The following is a 21824-nucleotide window of genomic DNA, read 5'->3' on the forward strand; positions in this document are numbered from 1 at the left end:
GATTCCACACGTGTGGGGAAAACCATAGAGATGCACAATCCAGCACACATTCTTACTCCTCTCTCATATAGGCCTACCTCTTCTTCTCCCTTGTCCTGATCGAACTATTCCTCTGCTCCTTCATCTATTCCTCTCCCAAGACATTTTTTTTCCTCTCTGCTGCTCCTCTGTGTTGTTCTGCATCCACACTGAACAAATCCGATTCAAAGAGTCCTTTTGTTGTATGTAATGAAAAAAACTTCAACACCTAACTATGCCTCCAACTGAGATTGGAATCTGTTATTTTTCAAAATTTCAGAGATCTGCTAATTAAAAATGCTTATCAATTGTTTTCTATAGAAGCATCGGAGAACAGATGAATCTGCTGTTCGGAGCGCCAAAGTCACGTGATTTCAGCCGTTGGCAGTTTGACACGCGATCTGAATCATGATTCGATACACTGATTCATTTGTGCTCCGAATCTTCCTGAAGCCGTGTTTTAAAATCGGCCATCACTAAATAAGTCGTTATTTTGTTTTCTTTGGGGCTCCAAAAATATTCTCGTCGCTTTATAATATTAATATTGAACCACTGTACTCACATGAACCGATTTAAATATGTTTTTAGTACCTTTATGGATCTTGAGAGAGGAAATGTCATTGCTCCCTATGAAGGCCTCACGGAGCCATCGGATTTCAAATAAAATATCTTAATTTGTGTTCTGAAGATTAACGAAGGTCTTACGGGTGTGGAATGGCATGAAGGTAAGTAATAAATGACAGAATTTTCATTTTTGGGTGAACTAACCCTTTAAAGATTGGAACATTGGGTCTTCATTTCTGACTTTGGCTGTGTTTAAGCATTTGCAAATAAGATGAGAGAGATCCATGATTTTGGTATGGGCTAAGCTTGATGAAAAGAAAATGTAAGCATTTTAGAAACGTGTTAATTGACTGCATTTCGTGTGAAAACGACATGAATTGTGTTAATGGTATGGTCACAACAGACGGATGTTCTGCTAAATGTGTTTTGAAAATGTGACTACAGATTGGATAAAAATGTTAGAAATTGAAAAAACTGTAAAACAGAAGATGAACAAAAAAAAAAAAGAATTGTGACCTTTTCTGTTGGGTCTAGATCATTTTGATAATATGCAAATTTTGTTACATAATATGCAAATGTAATACTACTATTCATATTTAATATATTTTAAACTTAAATAGGCAAAGTTACAATCTTGTTTTTCTTTGCTTCAAAGTTTTTTAATCCCATTAAGGCTTAAGGAAAGGCGCGAGGCGAGAATGTGCTCACCTGTAGTACCTCCCCTTAAGTTTATCAACTCTATGGTCTCTGACTCGCTCTCTATCTCTTTTCCAATCATCCGGCTACTTGAACACCACTTTCACTTTGCAGATTACTTCAGTCGTAATTGCTGTCTACCTTTAGGCTCGAGTCTTGCAGAATGATGAAAGATGTTGTGTTTTATGTCAGGCCTACTACTTCTAATGCTTTCAAATCATTTACTACTACAGCGTGCTCAGATGATTAGAGAGACAAGGAACTATTTGATTTATTTCTCCTGACAAGACCTGTTGCAAGAGCAACCCAGACCGTGTCATTTTTATAAAGTTTCATGTCAAATGCTTATTCTAAAGCGATCAGTCATCATAAGAGAAGAGGTGCAAACCAGGGCCAAAATCTGTCTTTAGACAAATGCTTTTCACCTGTTTAGACCTGAATTATGTTCCAGGGCCACATGCTCTATTCTTGCTCTAAATGTAGCCATGAATTATGATCAGTAACAATTAATAGGTTTCTGAACATTTTTAATTTATTTGTTATAATGTCCAGTAGCAACATACAAATAGTTATCTGTATGTATCTGTAGAACTTTATAGAAAAGTTCATGGTATCTGTATATATATATATATATATATATATATATATATATATATATATATATGTAATTTTATTATGTATAACATATTTAATGGTTAGTATTGCTTTTATATATTGTTTGTTTTATGTTGTCACCCTTCTCAGTTTCATGCTCAAGTCAAAACACAACATTGTGTAGACTGATTTAGAAAAGCATCTCATTTAATAATCTTTTGAGATTTAGGTTGCACCAAAGGATAACTAAATAAAAAAAGCACTTGAGAGAAGTGTTTTTTTTTCGCCGTGGGCTTTGAATCTGAACTTGAAGTTCCGTTTTTGGCCACCTGGGTTCGCTATTTCCCTTCCAACCGAAGACGAATTTCACCTTATAGAGAAACACTGAAAAGTTTTTGTTTTGAATAACAATACATGCTGTAAGGAGAGAATGTCTGTGATTGGTTAGTGGTTTTCGGTTTGCAGTCTCTGATTGGTCAATACGTTTTAAAGGGGGTTTCGGGGGGGTCAGTCTCTCCCAAGCTCTCATCTCTGCGCTCCGCGTCCGTGGCAGCATCCACTCACTCTTTTACTACTGCCTGCGATGTGACTCCACGCCGCTCGCTGGAATATCTCCCTTCGTGACAAGTGACGGATTTTACGCGCACGCCACGCCGTCCGGTTTTCCAAAATCAAGGGGACACCGCGGCAGCGGCCAATGCATTTTACCATGACTGTGGGATTAATAACGACTTTGTGTGCTGTAACGGCTGTTTTCGCGATGGAAGGTAAATATGAGGATGTTTGTCTCTTTTTGACGCGCTCCGTGGAGTGTGTTACCGCTCGCTGCGCGCTTCAGGTTTGACAGGTAAATGTCTCGTAGCGGGAAATTGCGCTGGAATTTATTCGTGAGGACTAAGTTGAGTATGGAAAAAGCTCTTTATGGCATCCGACGGAGTTGGGAAGGAGTTTCTGTGGCGGTTCCACAGACGCGGGATGGTCGTGGTGCTGAATGTTGCGGAATGAATGAGAGGACTTATTAATTGGTTGGATTAATTAAACCCTGCTGGATTTTAACATGGTAACTGTGGTAAAGAACATAGTAGCTGTTTTATAGCAGGTCATTTTGTCTTAACCTGGTGTGACGCTAGTATGTTGCTGGTCCAAAATGTTCTTCTAGACTGGACCAGCTAAAACCTAGTTAATGACCATCTTGGACTTGCTAATGTTCAGTTAGGACCAGAGAAACGAGCTTGCTCACCTTAAGCTGGTTTGTTGCTGGTTCAAAATGGTCTTCCAGCTACATAATAACAGCATTTATATGTGGGTAAAGGATACTTGGTAACCTTAAGACGTTCACTGAAGATGCTCTGTGCAGTATGATCTGAAAGGCATGTCGTTTTAATGTTTTTCTTTTCTTTTTTTTTTTTAATATTAGCTATTTAAGGGCAATTCCACGCAAAGGTCATCTTTACCATGAAAAAAAAAAGTTTTAACCAAAAGAACAAAACCCTTTTTAAATTGTCCATTTAGGTCTGTAATATACTGTATTAATGTGCTCTAACAGAAATTTTAAGAAAATTGCCTTGTTTATCCACAATATATGTGGTAAGCAACAATGCTTAAATTAAATTTTCAACCAACCATATTTCATGCTTTCAAAAAAGGGATCAAAGACCCCATTTTTTTAAACTTTATTTTAGCAGTAAGCATTGTGTAGAAAGATGGATACATGCCTGATAAATAAATACACTCATTTAGTCATAACAGCACTGCCTGATGAATTTATAAGAGCTAGAATAAAGAGGTCAGGACGCTTCAGTGCTCTGTCACGTCCGTAACGTTTTAAAGATTAAGTTTATTTCATATAACAATTATAAATGCAAATAACTCGAAACTTTATATGCAAAGCTAAATTATGTTTATGCTTATTAGGATCAACAATTCATTTCACTACGTTGCTCTGAACAACCATAATAAGCGTTACGGACGTGACCGTTACGGACGCTTCATATTAAATCCTATGAGTTTGCTTCTTTATATTGCTATCATCTGTTTCAGGCTTACCATATCAGAACATATCCAATAATCGCAATACTCTTTGTGCTTTGTTAGTTTTAATATGAAAAAGGTTTAACTTTCAAATTCAGTCGATTTTATAACAAAATTTAAACAATAGATGTCGCTCTTTAATAGCCTACGGCGCGTGACAGATTAGCTACTGCAGCGCCTGTAAGCGGCGGATCAGGTGCACATGAACCGATCTTCTCTTCCTCTTGCCAGAGAACGAAATATGAACATCAAAAGGTAGGCCTATATGAAACAGTACAACTTATAGAAGAGCATTGTGTCTCATAGGACACTTACCTCGGGAATTGGGATGTCGCGTTACCGGTTGGTTAAAAATGAATAGCCTAGCCTATATTGATCACAATCTGCGCGATCAAGCTGACAAAATGAAAATAATAAGATTGCAATAATTTTGACTTGAAATAAAGTTTGATCATTTTGACTCAAGACTCCGCTTTAAACTCTGAAAACTAGACGAAAAAAACCGTGTGGTCATTCATACACAAAACATAAAACTGACATGATTGCGATTGGCAATAGTGTCAATCGGTTCACCTGACTGTGGGGAAAACATGCGATTTTAAACTGCTTTATGATAAACATTAATATTTGTCAATGTATTTTAGCAAGCAGTTCTGTAAGAAGGAAAATCATGGTCTCTAAATTGATTCTTGAACAACGCACATGCTTGTCAACACGAGAAATAGGTCTAATCCATAACCTTTTGCACTACAGAGTATAACGTTACATTTGTATAAAGTTTAGTAAAAAGTTGATAAATTGTGGAGTCTTACCATACTGGTATCCCAGATTTCAGTATTTGGTGGTTTAAATGCTTGCTTGAGGTCTCTGTGAAAGTTTTAAAGCAGTTTTAAACCAGTCTTCTGTGCCGCTTTCAGACCGGTCACATCCGTAACGGAAAACTGTCACATCCGTAACGTTGTTTTTTCCTCATTAATGCGAACATGAAAAATGAAATAAAATTATTATTTTATGCTCTGTGGAGAGCCAACCCTTCTTCATTCAGTGGGCAGTATTACTTTTGGTTTGCGCAATGTAATTCACAGAATTCTTAAAAAATATGTTGTCACCCAAATCTTAGTGACTTTTTTTGTCACGTCCGTAACGCTGTATATTTCCCCTCATCTAAAATATAAAACAGTTGAATAGACTGACATTTTTCTAATGTCTGGACTCCTTTAGTAAGGGATTATGAATATATAAATAGACGGTTCAATATGTTACTATTAAATGCATTCTTTGAGCGTTTATATTTCAAGTTTTGACTCCAAATGTCACGTCCATAACGCTGGAATTGCCCTTAAGTGTTTTCTTTAAGGGGAAAACAATATTTTCGGAGACTGACTGGTGGTATCATTTGGTTTGGTGTGATTTTGGGCAGTAAAAATGAACTTTTTATAATATAATTTACTCTTAGATACATTTAAAAAGCAAGAAACAGGACGGTTCACCCATTTACATCGTCAAAAATCTGTATGACTTGCTTCCTTCTATGGAACACAAAATTAAATGTTAAGAAGAATGTTAGAGACTGACAGCCTCAGTCACCATGCACTTTCACTGCATCTTCCTTCTATAAAACAAAAGTGGATGGCGACTGTCATTCTGCCCAACGTCTCCTTTTGTGTTCCACTGAAGAAAGAAAGCCAAACAGGTTTGGAATGACATGAGGGTGAATAAATAATGACATAGTTCACCTAGAAAAGAAATGATCTATTTAATTGGCAAACCCGTATTGGATGAGTAATAATCCGTGTCCTGTTCAGGAACATTTAAATTGTGTGAATACAAACCACAGATGAAGACCAGAAATGTGTTGTATTCAGGTCACGTCAATGATTTATTCTGAAAATCAAGCAGAAACACAGCAAAAATGAAATGGAGAGAGGAAAAAAAAATCTCCCTCCTTGTCTGGCATTTGACAGATGGTGGTTGACTGGTTGTTGCAGCCACGCCAGAAATCAGACGTTCAGTTCGGCATGCTGTGTGTGTGTGTGTGTGTGTGTGTGTGTGTCGTGAGATTGGTCTCCAGATCAGTAATGAACACACAGCCAACATGAAGGGATTCTCTATTTGTTTCCATCACCACTGCCTCTCCAATTCCATCCATCACACAACCTGTTTGCCTGTCCTTCTGTCTGAAAACACTCGTACAGGTATTGCGTAAGTCTGTGTATATTACACAGTTTTATTTTCAACCCTTTGCCGCTCGGTAACTCGCTTATCCTAAGTGTGCATGCTTTTTTTTGCATCACAAACCAAAACTCTCTCTGATTTAACACAGACAGTAGGCACTAAATGATGTCTGCGCGAGCTCTAATGTGTCTGATTTAGTTTTCAGACATTCAGAACAGACAAAAGCGTTGTTGAAATTCATTTAGGAGAGTCCCCCCCACACACACATTCAGGTTGAAGTGTGTCTGAAGGCGGCAGATGGAGGGAACTGGGTTAGTGATCCTTTCTTATAATGGCTAATTGAAAGGCAATTGGCCTTTGTGGTTTAAAGTGTGTTTGCTGTGGTAGATTCGTGTGTATTAGCCTCTCCTTGAGCCTATATCAGTCAGATCAGATTATGGCTACTAATTGCCAAACCAGCCCGTTGACCACAAACAATGTGTCAAAGCCATGTGCGCTTTGGGAGGCGAGATAGTGGATGAAAGAGATGGGGGAGGGAGACAAAAAAGCAAAAGTGTGTGTGTGTGTGTGTGTGTGAGCGAGCGAGCGAGCGAGGAAGATGAGGGTCTGGGGGTCCATCTGGGTTAGTGGAAAGTGGAGTGACTCCGTTTTAACACGTTTTCATGCGTCACCAGAAGTGCCTAATAACGCCATAAATCTGATGAATCATGAATGCGGACATGCCGTTGCAATTTTGAAACACTACTAATGCGTAAATAAATCAGCAGATGTTAGAAGGTGATACCCTTAAATAAATAAATATATATATTTTATGTACTATTATTATTTATTATTATCCTGTTAACCAAGTACAATAATAAACAGTTTATTTAGTCAATATGAAATCAAAACTAACCTCATGATTTTCTTGTTTTAGGTCTTATTATCATTCATAAATCATCTGCGCACAATTATTTGCTTCTTAATTTTTAATCAGAATGTGAAAACTGAAACAAGTTTTCATTTGACATCACCAAGTTTTTACCCCTCACCTCCAAACATCTGGCAGTTTTGATACAAAATGCTGACTTTTTTCAGCTCCTAATAGAATCTGGTTTACGTTATGTTCACATTACAATAGTAAAGTGGGTTGTGATTCAGGATGACTTTATAGAAGATGTGTGGACTACATGTTTACATTTTCAGTTGAGTTGATTAGAAAATGATGCAGGTTATCAGCTTTATTTTAAAGAAGGCCATGATGATCTTTACTCAAGAATGCTTTCTTGTATCTGTTTGCTGTTCATGTTCATCTGGGAGGATTTAAGGGCCCAGTCAGGATTTTAAGTGCTGTTTCGATTGGGCCGTCGTTTTGACATTTTTTTTTCTCTTGGTGGAAGCATCAAATAGGTTATAGAAAGCACTTTATCCTCCTAACACACACGCACGCACGAATGCACGCACACACACACACACACACGCACAGACATCCAAACCCTCGGTCAAGCCTTCACCATTTAAAGAGGTCTGAGAGTGTGGTCATGCCAGTAAGTGCATCTATGAAGTCCTTGTTCCCACATCACTGGGCCAAATAAACAAGCCTTATCTGAAGTCACTCGTTCTGTCCTCCGTTACTGCTGCAGTCAGAGTTCTTTTATCAAATGACTTCACCTCGGACTGAGCCAATGTCCCGCTCGACACCGTTGTTCTGTCAGAGACAAAGGAATCCAGTGGAGTTTATCCACACTCACTGCAGGGAGATAGCACTGCCACCGTTGTACTCAGTTGACCTCAAATCCAAGTCAGTAAATGATTATTTAGTTGAGATTATATATATATATATATATATATATATATATATATATATATATATATATATATATATATATATATATATAATAATATAATGTCAATACTTTTTATTTACATTTATATATATATATATATATATATATATATATATATATATATATATATATATATATATAATATAAAATAATTTGATTGATTGTTTGATTAATTGCGTTGAAATATTTAAATCTATCGACAGCCCTCCATCCATGCAGACATTCATCTGTTTTTTTGTCTGTGAAGATTTATTCATGTTTTCTCTCTAATCAATCTCTATCATGTAGTCGACTAAATGCACACAATGTGCCCATAATTTATTTAAGGGTGGACAGGTCTGTGTGTTGGAAATTACTGCAGCTGATGTGAATAATGAGCTACAGATGCTGACCACACTTTTCCTATTTCCCTTTCTATTTTTTTCTACTTGTCTATGGCATGCAAATTCATCTTATCCCTCTCTTGCTGTACCAGGCTGGCTGAGATTTAGGATGACCATGCTCTCTCTCTCTCTCTCTCTCTCTCTCTCTCTCTCTATCTATCTATCTATCTGACCAGCTGACTGTAATAATATCCCACTTATTACTCTGCTACTTTCTAAATTAGCACGTTAATTTGTATGAAATATTGATTCGGTTCATAATTACAGAGACAATTCAGTTTAGTAGTCATTATGCAAATACATTTGACCTCAGAATGCTGCCATTGACCAATAAGAATAAAGTATTTCAGATATCTGTGTGGTTAAAGGAAAAGCAACAATACTACGCTGTGCACACACACACACACACACACATGTTTGTTTTTGTGAATTGTGGGGACTTTCCATAGACTTCAATGCATTTTACACTGAACAAACTGTACATTCTATCCCCCTACCCTGCCCCTACCCCTAAACCTAACCCTCACAGGAAACTGTGCAAACTTTTACTTTTTCACAAAAACTCATTCTATATGATTTATAAACCCATTTACATTGTGGGGACCGCTGGCTGGTCCCCACGATGTAGGTGAACTCAGGTTTATATTACATCATGGGGACATTTGGTCCCCACAATGTAATATAAACAAAAGCACACACACACACACACACACACACACACACACACACACACACACACACACACACACACACACACACACACACACACACACACACACACACACACACACACACACACACACACACACACAGACGCTCAAGGGGAGAGAAGTTGTTCTTGTACGGCTGATTATAAACCTCTTCATCATTAAAAGACTGAGTCATCTTAGTGCACAGAGGGGTTAAAGGACGTTTTCATGTTTCCTCTATCTTCCATATCGCTGTCAGCAGCGTCTGAGGCTCAGAGAGCAGCAAGCGAAAAACACTAATGCACCTGCAAATGAGATCGCTCATCTCTCTCTAAATGAATGCTTGCTCAGAAAGGTGATGGAAAGAGATAAGAGGTTTTTTTTTCCTCTTCTCAAAATTCTTCTCAAAAAGACAGAAGGTACAGACTTAAATATCTATTAAATATTAATGTAAGGGTCAATGGGCCACCGTGGCTTTATGGATGTGCTGACTTGATGATTTTTAAATGAAATACAGATGTTTGCTTTTCATTACATGTGTGTGAGTTGACTGTCATTTGACTTTCAAATTGAGCAACTTTTCTAATGCTGACAACTCCAGCATTGAAATTTCCAAAAATATAGATTTGGGTGGATTGAAGCACACTGCTTAGTTTGCATACCCTGCTGAAACGGCCAGCTTATATTCATGTTGGTTTATGTTGTTAGTGCTTGTTTGCTGCTGAGACCCTATACTAGTTGGTGCTGATCTAGGCTGGTTTATCTGTAGAATTCTTTTTTTCTAGGTAGGATTATGCTGGTCAGTGTTCTAGGCAGTTTTAACTTACAATTCCTGTTGTTCCAGGTTGAATTACATTTGTTAATGCTGGTTTTGGTGTTGATCTAGGTAGTTACATGTTGCATAGTGATGGTTCTGTGGAGGTTAATTAAGTTTTGTGTAAAGTTTTAGCTGAGAATTCATGTATATTCAGGCTGGTTTATGCTGTTTATTGCTAGTTAAGCTGAGAGTTCATGTTGGTCCAGGTTGGATTACACTTTTTAGTGCTGGTTTGGTGTTCATCTAGGTAATTACATGTTGGATAGACTTAATTAACCAGCACAGAACCACCAGTAAGTTTTTTTTTTTTATTTTTTTTTTTTAATAGAATTTATATAGGTTCAAGACTGGTTCATGCTGGTTCATGCTGTTTATTGCTAGTTTAGCTGAGAATTCACGTAGGTTAAAGGTGCAGTATGTAAGAATTCTGTCCGATAGAGGTCGCTAAGGGCCTATTCAAAACAAAGGCATAGCTTCATGACACAAGGTTTGAGCACAGAATCTTGGGACATGTGGTCTTCACCTCAAAAGAATAGGGATAAGACTCTGGAAAAAATCATGTTCATGGGTTGTGATTATTAACGCAATTGTAGTATGAAGCAGAGCATTTGTAAGTACTCAAGTGAACAAAATATATAACACTGGCCTAATGGTTTTTGGATATTTTACTGCAAAAACCTTACATATAGCACCTTTAGGGCTGGTTCATGCTGTTTACAGCTGGTTTAGCTGAGAATTCACATAGGTTCAGGGTAGTTTATGTCGTTTATTGCTGGTTTAGCTGAGGATTCATGTAGGTTCAGGATATTTTATGCTGTTTATTGCTAGTTTAGCTGAGAATTCATGTAGGTTCAGACTGGTTTATGCTGTTTATTGCTGGTTTAGCTAAGAATTCATGTAGCCTAGGTTCAGGCTGGTTTATGCTGTTTATTGCTAGTTTAGCTGAGAATTCATGTTGGTCCAGGTTGGATTATTCTGGTTAGTGCTGGTCCAGGCTGGTTGGTGTTGGCTTGATGTTAAGATGATAGCATTAATATTGTTCCAAGTTGGTTTTTGCAAGTTAGTTGTTTGGTATTGATATATACTGGTTTTGTATAGGTACTATTAGGGCTGGGCGATATATCGAATGCTTTTGTCACGCGCATTTCGTCAGTAAAGCCGGTTCCCTGATTACCGCTAAATCGCCATCACCTGCTTTCAAATGAAGCAGCATTTTAATAGACAGAGCCGTAGTTCACTGATAAGCCACGCAATATCGCGTTCAATATCGACGGCGATTCACATCGATATTGAACGCGATATTGCGTGGCTTATCAGTGAACTACGGCTCTGTCTATTAAATGCCGCTCCATTTGAAAGCAGGTGATGTCGATTTAGCGGCAATCATGGAACCGGTTTTACCATCAGCTGCTGCTGATCCAGAGAGAGCAGTTATTCAAATTCATACACAGTAAAATCCCCAAAGTTAAATCAACTCTGCTCAGAGTACATATGGTCCTTCTCTAAATAGTGTTAAAATAACACTGAAGCAGAGGTAAAGTTATTGAGATAATTAAGCAGTTAATAAGGTTGTGATTGAAGTCAGTTGTAGTTCTTTTCTTCAATGATTCTGCTTGTTAACAGCAGGTGTTCATCACTAATGCACAATCATCAATTAACTCTTTAATTATTTCATTAACTTTAACTCTGCTTCAGTGTTATTTTAACACTATTTAGAGAGGGACCATATGTACTCTGAGCAGAGTTGATTTAACTCAGGATTTTGCTGTGTAGTGTCGTTATTTCTGTGATACAATAGTTCAAATTATCATAGAAGTAAGTTTATAGTTCAAATATCAACACTGATGTCTACAGTAGTGATCAAAATATTTATCACCTTTTGAAAATGGCGCTTCAAATAACGACCGTATCGTTTACAGTATTTCATTAGCTTGTCATTGAATCATTTATTCAAGAGAATGTAGTTCTGTAATGTATGATGCTTCAGAAATGAAACTCAAAGATGCGATGAATTGTTTTTGTAAATATGACTTATTTTATATAACGTACAGTCTGTATAAATGTATGATTCAACTTTTTTTTTAAGATGAATTTAACGGATAGCATGTAATTATTTTTTCAAACTTCAGATATCGTGATAATATCATTATTGTGAATTCTTTTGGCCACAATATCATGACAGCTCTATTATAGTGCCAGCTTTTGTATCAGCATTACTATGAAGCTGGTTAAGAATTTTTGTTGGTTAAGAAGTGTGGTGGTGACATCAGCATCCAAAACACAGCATATACTGGTGACCAGCTAACAGGGTAGTTTGGGTTGTCATAAATCAGATTGAAGTATCCAGGTGTTTCGATCTATGTATCTGTGCTCACACACTCTCCCTGCTGCAGTTTTGGACCCTGATAAATTGCTTCAGGGCATCTGGGTGATGCAGCTCAGCGAGACCATCTTCAGTCCTCCGAGATCTGTGTACTCTCCAGACACGGCAGCCAGATGGTCGATGAGGTGTGTGTTTGTGTGTTGGTGTGTGGCATCACGGTAGGACCGGCAGACCTCAAAGCCCTGTTGGTTTCATGTCTTTTATGGGTTCTGATTTTCCTGTCTCACTTCATGGTCTGTGGCTTTTTCAGCATCACTAGATTGGCAAATGAGGTCTGAAATTGCCTCGTTAAACCAAACGGGCATGTGTTTGTACACATTTAGAACTGAGATGAATGGCAAATGTCCCTAAAAATCACATTCGGACCAGCTGATTAAAGGTAACTGCAAAAATGTCTAAGAGGAATTAAGTTGGTTATGAGAACATATTCTATTTGGTTTGATAATGTTTTCTAATGCAATAATTGACTTGTTTGTGTTCTTAGGAGATAATCATCTTGTATCAATTATCAGGTTATTGATCAAGAATTTGGGCTAAACAGCTGGAAAGCAGTGCAACTCTTTGTCTCACTGAACCATGAGTTTAGAGTTTAAAAAAGCCATAAAAATCTGTCCCCTCTGAAGGTGCTGTGCTGTCTATTTGGATTTATGGCTCTGCGTCATACAATACCACCCCCACCCTCTAAAAAACATTTTATCGGATGATTTAAAAGTCACCTGGTTGGGGGCAGAGTGAATATATGTTAGTGCAATCAGCAGAAAGAGCTAGAACACCATTTTTTTCTTTTCTCTTTCTCTGTGTGAGACTGGTCAAATGGCGCATTGGGTAAGTGGCCTCGTCAGCAGATATGGGATCCTCCCCAGTGTGTCCGGAGAGGAGATTGTGGCAGGGTGAATTGATTATTGTGGTATGTTTCCAAAGGTTGTTAAGGCCAAGCTTCAGGCCTACTTAAAGGGATAGTACACCCAAAAAATTAAAGCTCTCCCCCCACTCTTGTGCGGGTTTCTTTCTTCTGTGAAACACAAAGGAGAGTTTTTGAGGAATGGTCAGTTATTTTCCGTACAGTGAACGTGAAGGGGCGTGGATGCTGTCAAGATCCAAAAATGACAACAACAACAACAAAAAATTATATAAACTTGCAATTCTGACTTTTTTTCTCAAAATTGCGAGTTTATATCTCACAATTGATATACTGAAATACTGACTTTATAACATGCAATTGCAAGTTATAAAGTCAGAATTGTGAGATGTAAACTCACAAATCTGAGAAAAAAAGTCAAAATTGCAAGTTTATATCACGTAATTCTGACTTTATAAGGCTCAACTGCGAGTTTATATCATGCAATGCTGACTTTATAACTTGCAATTGTGAGTTTATATCCCGCAGAAAAAAGTCAGAATTGTGAGATATAAAGTCAGAATTGAGTGATAACTCGCAATTGCAAGAAAAATGTCAGAATTGCCACTTTATATATCGCAGTTCTGACTTTATAACTCGCAGTTGCAAGAAGAAAAGTCAGAATTGTGAAATAAAAAGTCTGAATTACTTTTTAATTTTTCTTATTTAGTGGCAGAAACAAGCTTCCATAAAAAAATAAAATAAAATGTTCTATTCATTGATGAATAGAAAGTTCAAAATAATTGCATTCATTAGATTTTTTTATCAATAAAATTTTAATTTTTGTCATTAGTGTAATTTTTGATTTATTTAAAGGGTCCTTGCTAAATAAAAGTATTATTTATAAAAAAAAACAAAACAAAAACAAACCCTTACTGACTCCAAACCTTTGAATGGTAGTGTGTGTATATGTATGACATTACTAGCTGGAGATTTTGCAGTGGCGGCTCTAAACTTCATAAACAGTTTTTCTGGGAGATGATGCCATATGGTGCAAAACGTTACTGATTTGTTTATGATTTTCAGCCTATTCTAACTGATGCTTCAAGACTATCACAAATCAGCCGGATGGTGTTTGCTTTGGATGACTCTGCTTCCATATAAATCATTGTTGCAATCTTAAGTTGCTTTGGAGCTTTGGATAGAAGTGCCTGCAAAATGAGTAAATGTACTGTACATAGCTTGGTGGCATATTTACACTAGCATAACGACAAAGAATGGCTGTAGAATGTGAGAAGCCATCATTAATGTGCCCTGCATGGAGGTTTGGGACACCATAAGGGTGAGTAAATGATGACAGGATTAGAATATTCGAGAAAACTATTACTTTAAACTCCCAAACTTCCCCCAGCACCTCACAAATCCTGTTGTCGTCATGGGGTCTGTTTTGACTGGGACTGTTTTTTCTCATTGTCTTCTTTCTTTCCCTGCACTGTCATTTTTTTTGAAAGGAAAGAGGCATTTTAATTAAAACTTGAGGCAGCACAGGCAGCAACAGAGAGTTCTGCTTCCTGCCCAGAGCGCAGCCAATAATTGGTTCTGTTCAGTTTTCCTCTCCCGCTGTATACTCGGTTAAATGGATGCAGTTGTTCAGTTTGTTGGTCTTTTTTTCCCCTGTCGTCTTTTCATTTGCCCCCCCCTCCCTTCCGCCTCTCCAAACAGAGGTGAAACCTGAGTCCATGTCTGTGTTTGGGTTGCAGACGGAGGGGCTGTAAAGATCTGGATGCATGAAAGACGGGTTTGAGTTTAAGGAGCCTGAGAAACAAAGCAGCTCATTTATTACTCTCTTAATGAAAGCTGCTTCCAGCGCTCTGCCATAATGGTTTAATTTCACCTCTTGAGCCCTTGGATTAGTCCGTGAGGCACAGGAACACTGGGGCGGAGGGAGATGAAGGGACTGCTGGGTTGATTTTAGAGTTCTCACGTAGTCGCTCTCCCAGAAACTTTTTCAGCCATTGAGCTGTTAATATATTCTTTTTATGGTTGTTATTGAAAGAGTGAAGCAAAAACAAGCTTTTTTTCCAGAATATTACCAGTAACTTGGTGCTGCATTCTGAGTTTGTTGACAGTCAGTTCATTATACACATATTTAGAGCTCATGCAGACAGTGCAAGTTCAAGTCCAGCTTGCAACTTTATTTTCTGTCTTCTTTTATTCAATGAAAAAAAAAAATTGGCATTTACATGCCACCATGATACTAGAGTCAGGGCTTTGGTGTCTGGTTGCTAGGGTGTTGTGTTTGATTGCCAGGGTTTTGGCATGTGGTTGCAAATAGAGTGCATTAGCTCACGCCACCTTTTTCAGTGGCGCTGGTTCCAGAAGTTTTTTTTTCCCATAGGGATTTAAAAAAAATCTTAGTTAAAGAGTTATAAGCCATGAACCATGGCAGTCAGCTATGAAGTGAATCATAACTTGTATTTTGTATTTTGAAGTATTTGAAAATCGAACAAAAAAAAACAAAGGTACAAAGCTGTATGTAACGGCTTTAGTGAGGGACAGAACTACTGTCCCATGAAGCATTTGCGAACAGCTTAATCAAATAAAAAAATATGGAGATATATACAAACATAAAGTAAGTGTTAAGTATTTTGAGAGCGTAAACAGACTTTCTCTTTTTTTTTACTTTAATGAAATTTTTACTTCCAGAACCCATGTTGGATAGGGATGTACAATATACCAGTACTATATCATAATTATCAGCATATATTTGACTTTTTAATTTATTAGTATCTGTCAATATTGGATATTTAATTGTTCATGCTTATTATTCTTACATTTAAGATACTATCATCCAATACTTACTTAATCTTTAAAAACATGAATTGTGTTTTAATGCCTAAATTCACTTATAGCATTAAAAGCTTTTTCTCTGTTTTATTTTGAATAAATATTTTATTGGTATCAGACAGAATTTTAATATTTGGGTGTTGGTATGTTGTTGCTAAGGTTTTCTGGGTGATTTAGTAGCTTTTTGTATTCATCATTTGTAAGTTGCTTTGAACAAAATGTAAATGTGTAGTAGCTCAAGGTTTCTAAATATAGCTTGATTCCCTCCTTCAGTTTAAGTCTATAGGATTTTCCAGCCGTTTTTATTGTCAACTAGGTGAAAATTGTTGGTCTGATTGCTTAGAGAGTGCAATTCTCTTCAAAAAGCTGAGCAATTTGAGGTCTCATTATCAGTAAGGATTCATTCTTAGGATTCATTCAAATCCTTTAACCATACCCATAGTGCTTCCACTTTAAAGAGAGAAAATAACTAAAAAAATGTCACAGAAATGACGCAGTACCTGACGCTGTGTTTTCTGCTCGGAGCTTCCGCCCCCTCGGCTGCGTCACGCATCACCGGTACCGTGTGACTGAACACGACGCTTCTGCCTCAACATCACTGATTTTAAGCTGCTCGCCACACGCAATCAGCTCACCTCAGAAAATCAAGGTTTGGGTCAGCGGGAGGGCTGACTAATGTTATTAGATCATTAATATTTCATCAAAAAGCAGTTTGTCAGGTGTTATTTTTACCGTGGCAGTCAGGGTAATATCTGCTGTGTGAAGAGGCAATGCAGTGGCAGTGCAGTTGATTGGGCCTCCTCTTGCTCTCTCTTTCTCTCTTATGCGCTCTCGCTCTCTCATTAAGACTGAGTTATGACCTCTTTGCCTATGCAGAATCATCACAAACCCATATTTCACTGTGCTCTTGCCATAAATGTAATCTCCAGCTTAGGCAGGAAAAAAAAAAAAAACGGCCACGCAGGAAAGGATGAAAGAGGTGAAAGAAAAAGAAAATGAGGCAAAAAGATCCTAAACATTCAAATGGATGGTTGAGGGGCAGCTTTGTTCGTATGTGTTTTTGTGTTAGTAGCTTCCCGTATACGTTTGAGTTTCTGTTCCGGCCAGCGTGTGTGTGTGTGTGTGTGCGCGTTTCTGAAAAGGGAGGGCTTGGAGGTAATTAAGTATTGATTTCTAAGCATGCAGGGTGATGGGAAATAGGCAACTTGGCCCTAATTACAGCAGGTTGCCAGATTGGTGGTGTCTGGACTGCAGCGGTGTGCTATAGGGGTGAGCATGGCTTCCAGCCAGAGCGGCTGCTGCCTCATCATTATAGCAGATTAATTAGCGGCTTTTGCCCATGTGGTCGTCCAACACCTTGATTCTATTGCCTGCATGAGCTTTTTTGATTACGAACTCACTGACGGGAATGTATGTTGGATGGATGGATGATTTTAAAGATTTTAAAGTTGTTGTTTTTTTAATTCTTTGAAATGTAGCAGGATTTTAAAATATATTTAATGAAAAGACTTTCTTCTAGTTGGTCTTCTAACTTAAAAAAAAAGAAAGATAAAACACATAAAAGATATTTGCTTTTTAAAAATAAATGCTGGTTAGTATATATATATTAGTGCTGTCAAGTTAACATATTAACGCATGCAATTAATTTTTCCCATTTAAATGCGTTAAAAATATTTGACACAATTAACGCAGCATGCATTTTTTCTGTCATCCTTTGGCTAGCGTTACATTATATGATCACGCTCTTATTCATGGCAAATGCTTTTGAACCATTCAAGAGCGACAAGACAAAAGAGAATGAACAGCAAATCCAAACTGCAAATCCAGCACCTAAATAGGACTTGTTTACAAAGCATTCATCACCGAATTCCTGGGAACAAACAAACTGTAACGAGGTCAGTAGATGTGGGAAGAAGGAATCGGGAACCGGCAAACATTCAACAAAACTTTAATCTCAAAATAAACAAACAAAACGAAAGTAATGCACAAACATAATAAAACATAAAATAATATCCAGGCCTGGTCCTCTCTCGTCCTTCACTGTAGTCGCTCCTCCTTTTATGCTCCCGGAGCTCCTCCGTGAGGGACTCAAGGCCGGTGCGCCTCCCAGGTGAAGCTCATTAACACTCGCGCCACCGACCTCGTGCCGTTCCCTCACGCTCTTGCCTGCCCTGGTCACCACATACCCCCATTGCCCCTCGCAGGCTGGGGGTACTCCCGAGACTGTGCTTACTCCCCCCCCCGGGGCATGTCTCGGCGGTCGCAGCACCTGGGGGTAAGGACAGACGAGACGAGAGAAAGGAGACGGAAGCAAGGGGAGCGACAGGATGAGAGAGGAAAAAGAAAAAAAAAATTATTGGTCCGGTTCCCCGACACACTGCCGCTCGGTCCTCAGCCTGCCAAGAGGCTCTTCCTCGCGGTGCCACATGCGATGGCACTGGACACTTGGTGGACGGCCCGATCCTCGACCGCCTCCTGGCGGCCGGCGATGGCTCCTCCGGCTGAGGGCAGCGCCGGCAGCGAGTCCCCCGTCCCCTGCTCCTCCCTTTCATGGCAGACGGCAGTAGGCTCCGGCCCACGGCAGATGGCGGCGACTCCTCCGCTCCCTCCTGGACGGCAGCCACCCCACCTCTTCCCAGGAGCACGGCATCCGGGTCTCCGTCCCACCTTTCACTATGCTCCAGCACCACCGCCTCGGGCAGCCTCTCGCGGTCTTCAACTCCGCAGCACCGCGATCCCCCTCAGCAGCGAGGGCTCTCCGACAGCATGTCCCTTAGGGGTGTGACGAGATACGCGCGATCGCTGAAAGTGAAAGTAAACAGGAGCGCGCATTCAAACGCGATCTCAATACCCCGCATTTTGAAAGCGGCTCCCTGATGAATACAGATATCTCTCAATATGAAAGATATTTTAGGCTGGGCAGTGCAGTTGTAACCATCTCTCAGCTCTGTATCAAAGAAAAATGTGGTCTTATTTGCACTTTGAATTTTAAGAGAGTGTGATTATGGTTGCACTTATTGTAAAGTGTTACCATGAAAACGAATAACAGTTTTCTCTTAATCTTATTAAGCACAAACAATAAGGTTTCATTTGTTAACATTAGTTAATGCACTGTAAACTATGAACTAACAATGAATGACTATTTTTATTAACTAAAATAAAGATTAATAAATACTGTAGCAAATATATTGCTTATTGTTAGTTGATGTGGGTTAATACATTAATGTTAATAAATGAGACCTTATTGTAAAGTGTTAACATTTTTATTTATACTGTTTTTATTTCTATGATCAGTTTGTGGAAAGGAGTTCAGTTAGGAGGTCAAAAGTTGTAGAAGCTCATAAATCATGTACAGTAAGGTCTGAAGAGACTGAAATCATACAGAAGAGAAGTCGGTCAGTTGAGTTAGTAGCAAAACCTTTTACAGTGCTTGAGTATTGTTGTCTTTTACTGCGTATGATAATTCATACTCATAAAGTAGAACTGAAATGACATTCATTACAAGATGATTAGTTCAAACATTTCAAATACACCTGCAGAATATTTTTTCTAGTCATGATTTCACCATTGAGGATTTCTTAAAAATAGTGTGTAAAAATCTTGTCTCGTCTCGTCTCGTCTTGTGAGATACCTGTCTCGTCACACCCCTAATGTCCCTCCTTCCTCCCGGGTTTCGGCACCAATGTAACGAGGTCAGTAGATGTGGGAAGAAGGAGGCGGGAACCGGCGAACATTCAACAAAACTTTAATCTCAAAATAAACAAACAAAACGAAAGTAATGCCGGCAGACCCTCGCGGACGTCTGCCGGCCACACAAACATAATAAAACATAAAATAATATACAGGCCTGGTCCTCTCTCGTCCTTCACTGTAGTCGCTCCTCCTTTTATGCTCCCGGAGCTCCTCCGTGAGGGACTCAAGGCCGGTGCACCTCCCAGGTGAAGCTCATTAAGTCAAGTCAAGTCAAATTTATTTATATAGCGCTTTTACAATTGGTAATTGTTCAAAGCAGCTTTACATATTAGAAGCACAGAAAAAGGGAAGTGGTTAAAAATAAGCTGTACAACCAAGCGTGGTAATATGTAACATATACAAGATGGTGCTACATTAAAGTCCCTGTAAAGTCATTTTAAAGTATGTGTTTTGAGCTTGTCACACCACAGAAAAATGTGTTATTAACCACCCAGCCAAATTTGAATGATTAAAAAAATCAGCAAATAAATGAAATAAGTTATCAAAATCTTGAAAAAATAGGCAGCGCTCTCTGCTCTCAAACACTGGGGGCGTGTCCGCTGTCAGCGCTGAAACCACGCCCACTCGCGAGAGCTGCCGTCTCAACTTAATGTTCTAATGAGTCAAACATACTGATGCATAAACAAAAGAACCACGTTACCCTCTTGCACATTTTAGTAGAGTTACTGTGGAGTAGCCTACCTACTTATTATAACATAAGCACACACGACAACTTACACTCATTGGGAACGTACTGCCGGACTGTTGTCGCGTCGACAAATGACGGTGCCGCGAGACGGTAGAGACACTGTCCGGCCACGGCCACATAGGGCCGTGCACAGACCTTTTTAGGGGCACAGACCTTTTGAGCGGTTATCGTCGGGACGGTAAGAAAGCCGAGGCGGGAGGGGGGGCCGAGGTCTGTTCAGTCACATTCACCAAAAACAGCGGATTATCTGTGAATCCCAGCTGTCTGATGAAAGTTTGTAAATTATCCGGTGTAAGTTACAACGATCACTTTAGAATCCTTCATATCATCGTTTTAGGAAATTTAAATAAGGAGACCGAGTATATTGTATATTTTAACAACCATGCAATATGCATTTGCGTGACGAAGGCATTACTAGCTAAATGTACAAAGGGCTGTATATAACTGTAATGACACTCGAGATTGAGCGAGTGAACCGCTGTAGCGTTAGAGGCGGCGCCACGCTGGGTGCGTCATCGACAGTTATATAGTGTTAAGGGCGGGGCTATGCTCGGGGGACAATGTGTGTCATTAGACCCCCGTTTTAGCTCCGCCCAAAAAAAAAAAAAAAACTGTTTAACGCTCTAACTTCACAATTAAGCATTACTCAATTCACAGACTTTGTAATGTGTTTCAGCAATACATTTGTAACATTTATAAAGTGTTTAGAAAGAATTCTCAGAATTGACTTTACAGGGACTTTAAGCCAATGTCAGCTGACTCCCAGGGGTGGAAAAAACACTCGCGCCACCGGCCTCGCGCCGTTCCCTCACGGCTCTCGCCCGCCCTGGTCGCCACATAAACATCATCCTCTGTTCCCTTAACGCTGGGTTCTTTTGGAAGCTGTAAAAGGTAATCTATCCCTCACAACCAAAAACACACTCCTTGGGAGACAGGAGCTACGTCGAATTTCGGAGGCTGCATCCTCCGAAGGTCACATTTGAAGGCTGCATACATCATCAAGGATGTCATATTTAAGAAAAGTAAATGTAGTAAAATTGACATATTCATTGTGAGGTGTAAAATACTGTAATTTCTTTTGTACGTTGCAATCTAATGGTTATTTTTCTTAAATGAGACTGCCTCGATGATGTATGCAGCCTTCAAAGGGTGCAGCCCCTGAATTGGGACACAGCCATTGTTGAAAAATCACTCGGCTTCTATATCCCTAATGGATGGGCATGCTCTTGCTCTTGCTCTGGGTGATGTGTGTGCACACACACAAGAAGTGTCTATACAATTAATTCCACTTTTTTTGGACATCATACAGGACACAACAACAAAAAAACTCTCTCCGAATCCTGTACCGAAACCGGAAGTAGTGGGTTTGGCACAGAAATATTCTGTTATACATCCAAATCGTGTTTTGAAACTTTGGCCATGTTTAGCACGAGAATGCAACTCTTTAACAGTGATGATGGCATAAAATATCTGCTCAAACAGAGCCCTTTCAAGGTCCAAAAGGTAACAAAATACAATTTAT

At 39.0% G+C, this 21824-nt stretch overlaps 1 protein-coding gene across 2 annotated transcripts in view; it reads left to right on the top strand.

The window, feature by feature from the left end:
• The first annotated feature begins 2427 nt into the window (after nt 1-2427).
• The window catches only part of LOC137003718 (ephrin type-B receptor 1-B), a 337726-nt gene continuing 318329 nt past the window's right edge, over nt 2428-21824 (top strand). For both annotated transcript variants that reach the window (XM_067363994.1, XM_067363997.1), the window contains exon 1: nt 2428-2639. In XM_067363994.1, coding sequence (XP_067220095.1) covers nt 2570-2639 — 70 coding nt within the window. In that variant the 5' untranslated portion in view covers nt 2428-2569. The remainder of the gene's footprint in view (nt 2640-21824) is intronic.

This window comes from Chanodichthys erythropterus, chromosome 16, assembly GCF_024489055.1.
Source record: "Chanodichthys erythropterus isolate Z2021 chromosome 16, ASM2448905v1, whole genome shotgun sequence".
NCBI lineage: Eukaryota > Metazoa > Chordata > Actinopteri > Cypriniformes > Xenocyprididae > Chanodichthys > Chanodichthys erythropterus.